The sequence below is a fragment of the Eretmochelys imbricata genome, chromosome 3 (assembly GCF_965152235.1).
Source record: "Eretmochelys imbricata isolate rEreImb1 chromosome 3, rEreImb1.hap1, whole genome shotgun sequence".
Taxonomy (NCBI): domain Eukaryota; kingdom Metazoa; phylum Chordata; order Testudines; family Cheloniidae; genus Eretmochelys; species Eretmochelys imbricata.
This window is the reverse complement of record NC_135574.1, coordinates 146,051,481-146,063,262: the sequence shown is the minus strand read 5'-3', so window position 1 is coordinate 146,063,262 and position 11,782 is coordinate 146,051,481. Positions and strand designations below refer to the sequence as shown.

General features: G+C 44.6%; 1 protein-coding gene across 1 annotated transcript; it reads right to left on the bottom strand.

Annotated features, from left to right (window-relative positions):
* Positions 1-740: 740 nt before the first annotated feature.
* Positions 741-1,511, bottom strand: CDC42EP3 (CDC42 effector protein 3). Its single transcript, XM_077811894.1, has one exon. It carries the CDS (start codon positions 1,509-1,511, stop codon positions 741-743), a length of 771 nt encoding a protein of 256 aa, XP_077668020.1.
* Positions 1,512-11,782: the final 10,271 nt, after the last annotated feature.

Genomic DNA, 11,782 nt, shown 5'->3' with positions numbered 1-11,782 from the left:
AGTTAAAAAAAAAAAAAAAAAAAAAAAAAAAGCCACATAAGCACAAAAATATATATTTTAACTTTTAAAATAATTTAAATACAGTAATATTTTGTTTGTGTTACCTGTGTTTACAACATATGGTCTATGATCTGATCTATAGATATAGGGCCAGATCCTTAGCACCTGAGGCTCTGGCCCATATTTAAAATTGAACAACCCCAAGCCGTTCACATTTGAACACAGAGCAATAGTTTAACACTGAAGAACTAGTTACAGTGCAGCTAAAAGAAATAGTACTAATGAAAACAATTTAAGATTCTAGAAAGAATCTTAGATGTAAAGCAATGTTGAAATAGTTAATATTTATTCTTCACCTCCTAAGTCTCTAGTCTGATGCTTACAGATTGATTACTCAAAAGCCACTAAAGGTCAATCAAGCTAATGGTCACAAGTAGTATTATCATCCCCCAACAACATTTCTTAATTTTCTGATAACTAATACTGGTATTTGAAAGACATTTGTATGCTTGCTGAAAACTTTTATTAAAATGTATCCTCTTGCTATGAGATGTTTACCATACTTAAAAAAATAAAACAAAAACAAAAAACCACCACATGAAAAACATAAAAAAATATTTTTAAAGATTATTTTTAGAAAACCCAAACTGCAAATACAGCTGATCTTTTTATATATATATTCTTCAGTTTTTTTTTTTAAAAATGCATCATTTACAAAGAGGCAAAAAAGTACACCAGTCCTAGGATTTATTTTTGTCCATTACATTGAGGACCTCATCCAGAAGTGAGGGTCCCAGGTCAAGCTGCAATGAAAGAAGCGAGCCTGCAAGATCTGAAAGGGATTCTTCTGACTTAGTCTCTGCCTTGGTTAGTTCACATGAGAGATGACTGTCATCAAGTAAGTCAACCGTTTGCCAATCAGTGCATTGTTCAGAAAGGCTGGATGAATGACTCTCTCTGCCATTAGTATAATGCAACCCAGAACTGTTCGGCTCCCATAGGATGTCATCTTTGTACATTTCCCCATTCTCTAACTGTTTGCTTTTCTCCCGCAATTTTTCTTCCATTACTGGCTCACAACTAAGCCTTGGATTCTTTGATGGCCCAAAGGAGTCCCGCTTTGAATTAAATGTCACTGGTGATAATAAGGGCAACACAAGGGCTTGAGAACCACCAATGGCAGGAAGCGAGATGGCATTTTTGAGCACAGGTGAAGGAGTTTCTGTGAACATGGAGTCACAGGTGCTGTTTGCCCTTAAGAACTCATTATGTCCACCAAACTGACCAACTCTTGGTGATCCCTCATTCCCAGGTAACAGCTCATAATTTCCTTGCAGAAATGAGATGTCCCCAAAAACATCATGTTGTCCCTCTTTCCCAATGTGTATGGTGTGGCGAAAGTCTCCAAGTGGTGGACTGATCATATCAGGCGACAAAATATCCCTTAATTTGAATTTCTTCCCTTTCTTATTATTGGCAGCTTTCAGGTAGATGGGTGTCTTAGCTGGCATTTTGTTTGCAGATTTTGAGGTGGTCTGTTTTATAAGGGATAGAAAAAATAAACCAACCCACTTCTTATAGGAATTAGTGATTCTTCTCCAGCAGACTTTCAATGTTATCGTTGTCACATTATTGACTTGGATGGCTCTCACACATAGGGTCCATTTCTTCTGCAAAAGAGAATCTGGAAATTAAGAGCGCTGAAGAACCCCAATGCAGAGCCTTCCAAGTTTAAGCATACAACTGTCCTTCAGGTGAGGAGTCAGTGACCAAGTACTCTATTACTTCCAAAACCTGAGAAAACCTGTATGGGAAACAAAGCAGGTTATTAGCTTACTCTTCATGGTTCACTCAGCCTTGCTTTTACAAAAACAATTAGTAATGGTACTGACAGTTCCAGCCTGCAGATTAGCTTTATGATGTTGCTTCCCTTCATTAAGCAGGATAAAAGGCTTTAGTCTAACAAGGGCTAGCTAACCTCTTCCTGACTTCATAGTTTTTTGAAGTCAGAGTTCCTTAGACACGGTTGCTGAGCACAGTTCACTTGGTAAACTCACTATCTCCGTTTCTCTCTCACTCTGTCAGTCATATTCAATCTGGAGAGGCAGCAATGATATTCAAAGGTTTCCACATTGACATTTAAAAGAAAAAACCTCAAACTTTTTAAACAAAACCCCACACTTTTTAACACAGAGGCCTATACGCATTAAGACTGAGATAGGTCTGAGAAAGTTCAAAGTTAGACTCATATAGCCAAGAGTTTCAAAAAATGGCGTCAAAGGCTATGACTTATAGCGAGCGGCACAGCTGCCCTGCTGTAAGCTCTCTAGCGTAGCCGCTCTAAGTCAATGGGAGAGAGGTCTCCTGTCGGCTTAATTACTCCAGCCCCAGAAAGCGGCAGTAGCTATGTTGGCTTGAGAAGCTGTCCCACAGACATAGTGCTGTCCATACCAACCCTTAAGTCGGCATCAGTTACGTTTGGCTAATTCACATCCATGAGTGACATAACTATGGCAACTTAAGATGTAGTGTAGCCGTGGAGCCTAGATTTAGGCTCCTACCCCCATACTGAAGCATCTAAATAAGACACCTGATTTTCAAGAGTGTTAATCATCCACCACCTCTCATTGTTCTCCCCTCAAAAAAAGGAAAATCATATCATTTATTTAGCAGCCTAACTGTAGGCCCTCTTTTGCTTCCCTGAAAGGTCAAAATTTTCGAAAGTTATGCACAACTGAAAAGATCTTAGAATGGAAACTCCCACCTCAGCCTTAACTACAGTTGTCATTAGCACTTCAATTATAATTAAGTTAAAAAAAAAAATTTAGGTCAATCCAAAATTGCACATTTGAAACAAATCACAGGACGTAAGGAAGTGAAGAAAGGGTTAAAAACCATATCTCAGGTTAAACTCTACTGAAGCCAATGGAATTAGGTTACAGGTTCTAACAGCAACATTAATTCAGGCAGGCTGCATGCTATCTGCAGTCAATTAGATTTAGTTACTAAAATGAGCATTAAAAATAAAGGTACATATTTAAGAACAGAAAACATCATTTATGTTTAAGGTGGTCAAGTTCACTTTAATTTTTTATTTCTTGGCTTTCTGGGTGCGACTTTCAAGCCAGTCCTCCAGTTTTTACAGGCAAAATTTCACATCCACAATTAACTGCACCTAGTATTGATTCAGGAAGGAGCAACATTGTGGGAGTAATTCACTGTTGGTGCCAAACAACACAAGAAAGACTGGCCCAGCTTGAAAGTCAGCCCTCTGCAAGGTTTACCCTTTTGACTTACTGCTAGTCAGTTCCTAAAAGTGCACACTAGAAAATTAAGTGCCTAGTTAAAAACTCTTAACTAACTTCTAACATGCACTGGAAAAGTGACCTTCATATCCCTCCCTTGGCTTCCCTTTCTCCATCATATAAACGTCAGCTACGTGTCCTCACTTCCAAGGAACTTTATGACCCTTCCTCATCCAATCTCATCTCTCATTCAGGATGATCGGCCCATGATGCCAGCCTCTGCAGCCCTGCTGTAACAAGAGCAAGGGAGCGGATCTGTGACAGCAGAGCTGCAGAGAACTTCTGGGGCTGCTGCAGGGCCCAGGACAACGGATCCCTGCAGGCAGAGGCAGAGTAGGGGTTTGTGGGTCCCTGGGCCAGAGCAAGTGGAGGCCCTTTCCTACCCCTTCCACCTGTAGTCCCTCCCACCCTCCGGCGCTCCTGCAGGGGAGGAGTGGGGTTGGGCTGCAGGGGCTTCCCCCACTCCCCAGCAGGAGCACCAGGCAGGTGGAGTGGGACAAGCCCCTGCACCCCGACCCCGCTCTCTGCCAGGAGCGGCGGGGGGACAGAGCAGGGCAAGCCAGTGCGGGGGCACCCATTTTGCTGGTGCTCTGGGGCACGGGCCCCATTGGCCCATGGCTATTCCACTACTGCCTGCAGACAAGGCAGGGGTGAGGGAAAGGAAGGCTCCAGTCCTAGCGGGGCAGAGCAGAGACCCCTGGCCAGGGCTGTCAGGAGGACAACAGTAACGAACCTCCGGCCACGGTGGAGGCCACCCAGTGCAGTGGCTGAATGGCTCAGTCCATAGGCAGGAACTGTTCAGGAACACCCCATGGCCATGCGCTCATCCTCCTTCTGGCAGTCCTGACTGGGGGGGGGGGGGGTGTCTCTGCTCTGCCAGGCCATGACCACATACTGCCCTGCACCTTGTGCCTCAGTGTCTTGGACCCCTGCTGTTGGTGTTGGTAGCCCCCTGCAACCCCGCTGTTGGCATTGCCCTAGCCATACCTCCCTCCCCTGCCTAAATTTACAGCAACTGTAAAAATAAAAATGGTTTAAAACATTTCTTAAAAGTGAAAAATGCAGTATTAATAGCTGATATAAAAGTCCCGGATTCTGCCAAGGCTATTCATAGCACAATGAGGTCCTGGTCCATGACTAAGGCTCCTAGGCACAATGGTAAAATAAATAGATAAAAAGGGAACAAATAAACTTAATTAAAAAAAAAAAAAAAAAGGTGAAAAGGATCTCCTTCAAATTAAAAATAAAACAACAACAAAAATCCACTCCCCCACCCCCACATACTTTGAATAGAGAATAGGCCTGAGACATTTCCGCCTCAATGACACATTTTCAGTTATAACCCTGTTTTCACTCAAGCAGTTTTACCTTCCAGTCTGTGTTATCAAGCAAACATTTATAATGCTGTCTCAGACTCCTTTCAGCAGTCTCGTCAACCCAGTGCACAGTCAGCATAAGCCTCCCTCATGCAGCCTAAAATTTTCAACGCATGCCTCAGTTTATACCTCAGCCAGCACTTCAAAAACAGTTACAAGCTAGTTTTTGAGGACTAGGGCTACCAGGGAGAGGTAAATACATAAGGTAAAGGCGGATTCCCATCTCCACCCCCAGCAAGGCCAGACGCAATCCCCTGGTAAGAAACCCAGCCCCCACACCCACCCCATCTTTTGGGAGGGTGAGGATGGGATTTCTATTGGAGCAGTGGTTTTCAACCTGGGGCCCACAGACTATATCTAAGATTTCCAAAGGAGTCCGCAAATGAAAAAAGTTTGAAAACCACTTTATTAGAGTATCTCTTTTAAGGGCTCCATCTTTCATAGCCATCTCTGATTAACAGGGGTTTTAGCACTGTTTTACATACAAAGGTGCACCAGTTTAACAAGATCAGCACATCACCATACCTTCAGTTCCACCGGTGTAACTTTTGGGTTCAGATCAAGCCTTAAATCTGAAGTCTCATCCCCAAACTGCTAGGAGGAGGAGGTGCCTCCTGCAAGGGAGAGGGTCTCCACTATTTTGCCCCTACCCTTGGAACCTTCTCTCCTCTGATTAACTCCAGTGCATGCTCAGAACTTTCCCAAGCAGAAGCAACATACATCAGACATCTTCAGTTTCATTGCTGCTGTTCAGAACCCTGTGAGCAGCAGTTAAAAGTGACCAGAACCATGTTAACTTCACTTTGATGCTGCTTGGCAAAACTAAAAGCAACTAATCTGTGCATCTGCCAACTCAACAAAATGACACTGCATTGAGCCTGCATCAGTTTACATTTGGGAGGTTCTCTTAATTTACACAAGAGTTAGAAACAGACGAAATAATCTTCAACTCTTCAGAATGTAACAGGAAAATCTCTGTACTTGCCTTGTAGATTTGTCACTTAATCATTAGATGAATGTATTTTTCAAGCCATGACAAGACACTCTTTGTCTTGAATTTAAAAAACCAGGAGATGCATTAGGTACTAGACTGCTATTCAGATACTTTCCTGTTTGTCAACACTAACAAGAACATGCATTGAAATGGTCCTCAATTAGCACAATGGCAAACTCCCTTGAAAAGCTGGGCACTCAACATACATACAGAATATATTTTATGCTGCTTACAAAACCAAAGGCCAATAGAGTAATCATGCAAGACAGAAATGGGTTCTACAGAAAATGCATTACTCAAACTCAACCCATGGCTGGCGGATGGCTGAAGTCAGGGCAAACTAGTCAGTACAGTACAGACAAGCCCTTAGTTATAATATAAGCAGTACTGATATACTTAATTAAGAACTTACCATCTCTTATCTCTGAAATCCCATCTAGATTTCTGTATCTGTAGCAGGCAGCAGGCCCTGGAAAATATGAGAGAAGGACATATATGTCTGTTTCCTGGAAAAGATCCCTTAACTTCCGTGTTTATATAGTCCCAAATCCCTTCTGAGTAGCTCCTACCAAATCAGTTAGTACTGTTTAGCTCTTTTGTTGCTCTCTGCTAAAGAGTTTGCATCCTTTTGATTCAGGCCACAGATTTAATTACTACATAAAAGATTCAGGCCAATTCACACGCCAGTTCAGTTCAAGTGATTTACCCTAACTCTGCTCAACCCAGCCCTTTTAGATTAAATTTACCCGTTCTGTCCCAGTTTAACTCAAAAGAAACTAAAGACGACAAAAAACCACAAATACATGAGAAAAATCACACACCCTGCTCCCCGCTGGACATATATTTATTTATCAGTGACAGGGAATGCATGGAAAGCTTCAAATATTTGATGTCTTGGTGAGCTGAAGGGAGTATAAAAGGAACTGGTTCATTTTCAGACACTTTCCTCTCCACTTCCCTTCCCAAAGGTGTGAAACACTTCTTATATGGATTCTGTCCCTAAACGTTTTCATTTCCTCTAGTTAGATTCCCTCAATTTAGTGAAACGTTAGAAGAAAAGTATGCCAGCAATGTTTAGACAGGTGGCGAAGATAGCTGAACTGCAAGGATAGGCTAGGACAGATAGAAGGAACTTAGAGTCCCTGCCTCTAGATATCTTCCATGTCTGCTCTCCCCACAAAGTCCCTTCTTATGTTGAGGATCGTCATAATTATAAAGGGAAGGGTAAACACCTTTAAATCCCTCCTGGCCAGAGGAAAAACCCTTTCACCTGTAAAGGGTTAAGAAGCTAGGAGAACCTTGCTGGCAAAATGACCAATGAGGAGACAAGATACTTTCAAAGCGGGGGGACGGACAAAGGTTCTCTCTGTCTGTGTGATGTTTTTGCCGGGACCAGAGCAGGAATGCAGGTCAGAACTCCTGTAAAGAGTTAGTAAGCAATCTAGTTAGATATGCATTAGATTCTGTTTTGTTTAAATGGCTGATAAAATAAGTTGTGCTGAATGGAATGTATATTCCTGTTTTTGTGTCTTTTTGTAACTTAAGGTTTTGCCTAGAAGGATTCTCTATGTTTTGAATCTGATTACCCTGTAAACCATTCTGATTTTACAGAGGTGATTCTTTTACTTTTTCTTTATTAAAATTCTTCTTTTAAGAATCTGATTGCTTTTCATTGTTCTTAAGATCCAAGGGTTTGGGTCTGTTTTCACCCGTGAAAATTGTTGAGGATTTTTATCAAGACTTCCCCAGGAAAGGGGGTGTAGTGCTTGGGGGGATTTTTTTTTGGGGGGGGGGGGAGACGTTTCCAAGTGGGCACTTCCCCTGTTGTTATTGTTAGACACTTTGGTGGTGGCAGCATTTAACCTAAGATGGTAAGAATACGCTTAGGGGGTCTTTCACGCAGGTCCCCACATCTGTACCCTAGAGTTCAGAGAGGGGAAGGAACCTTGACAAGGATGAAAATAAATAATCACACTTTTGGAAAAATCATTCAGCTATTTGCATCTTTAAATCTTGCAGCCTTTCCCATATGGAAAACCTCCTCACACGATCAAACCCCACTGGATAAAAGCACCTTAGTTGCCTCTACTTCAATGCACAATGAGATAAAGCTGCCATTATAATGGTCATACTAAAATTTCAGTTACCCACCCCACTGAAATTGTAATTCACTCATCTAGGAACCATTATTTTAGTCTTTCAATCAGCAATCTTAAGACAGCCTTGTACTTATTAACACCTGAAAGGATATCTCTGAAATCAGAAAGGTGTCCCACAATGTCTGTTCTCACCTCTCTGACCATCAGTTTGAACTCTACTGCCCTGATCTCAGGTGACTAACCGTCAGCCCCACCCCATACATTCCTTTGCAAATTTGAAAGTCCCCTTCTTGTTTGCTTCGTGATGCGTACAGTGGTCTCAGCACATCTTTCTAGGTGGCCATGCCTGCCCCACACAATCCCGCACCTGGAGCAATGCCGAGCTGCTGGACCTCATCAGCATTTGGGGAGAGGAGGCAGTTCAGTCACAGCTGCGCTCCAGCTGTCGGAATTATGATATCTATGGACAGATTTCTAGATGTGTGATAGAAAAGGGCCATGACTGGGACACACTGCAGTGCAGGGTCAAAGTGAAGGAGCTGCGCAACGCCTTCCACAAGGCTTTCCTCTGGTTGTTTTTTAATCAAAGAAGAATTGTTTTGATGTGAAAACAATCTTTATTCCATTAATTGAAAGAAAATAGAGCCCCGCAAAGCGGTAGGCAATTGTCTTAAACCTTCATAGTGTATCGTCTGCACCAAACACAATCACCTCCTAGCATTACAAGAACTGCACTCCCTAGCACAGCAACAAATATTAGTGGCTTTCAGCTTCAAATTGATGCCTCAAGGCATCCCTGATCCTTATGGACCCATGCTGTGCCCCTCTAATAGCCCTGGTCTCTGGCTGTTCAAATTCAGCCTCCAGGCACTGAGCCTCAGTGGTCCAGCCCTGAGTGAAGCTTTCACCCTTCCCTTCCGAATTATGATGGAGCGTACAGCACACAGATATAAACATAGCAATACTGTCATCGGCCATGTCCAGCTTTCCATACAGGCATTTCCAGGGGGCTTTTAAACAGCCAAATGCTCACTCCACAGCCATTCTGCACTTGCTCAGCCTGTTCCTTGAATCACTCCTTGCTGCTGTCAAGTTGCCCTGTGTATGGCTTCATGAGCCAAAGCATTAAGGGGTAGGCTGGAGTCTCCCAGGATCATAATGGGCATTTCGACTTCCCCTACGGTGATCTTCTTGTCTGGGAAGAAAGTCCCTGCTTGCAGCTTCTTGACAGGCCACTGTTCCGAAAGATGCGTGTCATGCGTTAATGTCTGTAAAACGCTCACGGTGATCCACAAGTGCCTGGAGAACCATGGAGAAATACCCCTTGTGATTAATGTACTCGGTGGCTAGGTGGTCTGGTGCCAGAATTGGCATGTGCATGCCATGTATCACCCCTCCGCAGTTAGAGAAGCCCATTTGTGCAAAGCCATCCACAATCTAATGCACGTTGCCCAGAGTCATGGTGTTTCGGAGCAGGATGCGATTAATGGTCCTGCACAGTTCCATCAACGTGTCTCCAGTCCAGCTGTTTTCTGTATGCTCCATAATATCTGTGAGAGTAAGGGGGAGATGTTTATGGAGGGGTGGGAGGTTGAAGTAAATTGCCTGGTGGCCGATTTTGAGCACCCACACACCAAGGCGATTTAGAAGAGTACAGCAGGGTGTGCTGCACATAGGAGAGGCTTTGAAAACCAGTTTCATGACCTGCCAGACTACGGTGTGACAGTTCTGTGTGTTTCTCCTTGCTGCAAACCTGCCCCCCTTTGTTGATTTTAATTCCCTGTAAGCCAACCACCCTCCCCCTTCAATCACAGCTGGCAAAGGAAATAAAGTAACTATTGTTTTGAAACCATGCATCTTTCTTTATTAATTAAAAAGAACGGAGATAACTGACAAGGTAGCCCGGGTGGGGTGGGGGAGGAGGGAAGGACAAGGCCACATTGCTTATTGTAGCCCCACTACAGATCAAAACTGTTTGAATGACAGCCTTCTGTTGCTTGGGCCATCCTCTGGAGTGGAGTGGCTGGGTGCCCGGAGCCTCCCCCGCACGTTCTTGGGCGTCTGGGTGAGGAGGATATGGCACTTGGGGAGGAGGGAAGGCGGTTATACAGTGGATGCAGCGGGGCTCTGTGCTCTTGTTGGCTTTCCTGCAGCTCCAACAGATGCTTCATCATATCCGTTTGCTCCCCCATTAGCCTCAGCATCGCCTCCTGCCTCTGCTCTTCGCGCTCACTTAATGCTTTCCTGGCCTCTGCCACTGAATGCCTCCATGCATTAAGCTGTGCCCGATCAGTGCGGGAGGACTGCATGAGCTCGGAAAACAAGTCATCGTGAGTGCATTTTTTTTTGCCTTCTAATCTGCGATAACCTCAGGGACGGAGATGATAGGGGGCGCATGGAAACATTTGCACCTGCAGGGGGAGATAAAAAAGGAGAGTAAAATGCAAGATGATACATTTCTGAGAACAAAACAGAGACTCTTTCACAGAGAATCAAGCAATTCACAACAGACAGCACATGTGCTTTAGGTACAAGGTTGCATTTTGCCTTTTATATTGAGCGCCTGCCGGTATGGCGACACATCACACATGGCTGGGCAACAGAATTCGGTTTCCAGGCAGCCATAGTAAGCCTATCAGTACGCGGGATTGGCTTCTTATGCCTTCATAACATGTGGGAATGGTTTCAAACTGCAGCTCCATCCTTTCCCACAGCAAGCAATGGCGGTTAGGTTTCACATTTAAAAAGGAGGGGCTGCGCTTTTCGGGTGGATGTGCAGCACACACTTCCCCACACCCCACCACGTGGCTATTCTCTGGGATGATCCCTTCACCCCTCCCCCTGCCGCCTGGCTATTCTCTGGGGTGATCCCTTTTAGCCAAGCACAAACAGCCCGGCACGAACGTGGTCCTTTTACTGTTCCCTTACAAAAATTCCCCTATTTCAACCAGGTGACCATGAATGATATCACTCTCCTGAGACTAACACGGAAAGATATAGACCAAATGTTGCTTGAATGCGACCAAAACCCAGGACCATTCACTGCACGCTTTGTGCTGCAATGATTCCAGACTACTTGCTACTGGCTTGGCGTGGTGAAGTGTCCTACCGTGGAGGACGAAATAAGGCAGCCCTCCTCAGAAACCTTCTGCAAAGGCTTTCAGAGTACCTCCAGAATAGCTTCGTGGAGATGTAGCTGGAGGATTCCTGCTCCATCCCCAGACACGTTAACAGACTTTTCCAGTAGCTGTACTGGCCACGAATGCATCCCAATTCTTCAGGGCAAATCAAACATTAAACACTATTGCTTTAAAACCCTGTTCTGTAGTTACAAAGGTGCACTCACCAGATCTGCCTTCTCCGGCTTCAGGGTCGGGGATCCCGCCTTGGGAGGGTATTGGCTCCAGGGTGATGAGAAGGTCCTGGCTGCCAGGGAGAATGGATTCACCTCTTGCCTGCTGCACATCCTCCTCCTCTTCCACAAAATCCTCCTTGGTGTTGCGTGAGACTCCCCCCTTGCAGGTGTCCACGGACAGTGGTGGGGTACTGGTAGGGTCCCCCCCTAGAATGCTTTGCAGCTGATCATAGAAGCAACATGTATGGGGCTCTGACCCTGAGCGACTCCTTTGTCTTTTGGTAGGCTTGCCTGAGCTCCTTGACTTTCACGCGGCACTGCTGCGTGTCCCTGTTGTAGCCTCTGTCCATCATGCCCTGTGCGATTTTTGGCACATATATATAATTAGTATTTCTTCTTTTTGATCGGAGTTTGGCCTGCACAGATTCTTCTCCCCATACAGCAACCAAATCCAGTGTCTCCCTTTCGGTCTATGCTGGAGCTCATTTGCAATTCTGGGGGGACTGCATGGTCACCTGTGCTGCTGAGCTCACCACGCTGACCAAACAGGAAATGAAATCCAAAATTTCCCAGGGCTTTTCCTGTGTACCTGGCTAGTGCATCGGAGTTGAAAGTGCTGTCTAGAGTGGTCACACTGGAGCACTCTGGGATAG

Excerpts from the sequence above, each read along its gene's own strand:
- CDC42EP3 (XM_077811894.1), bottom strand. The coding sequence starts at position 1,511 with ATGCCAGCTAAGACACCCATCTACCTGAAAGCTGCCAATAATAAGAAA.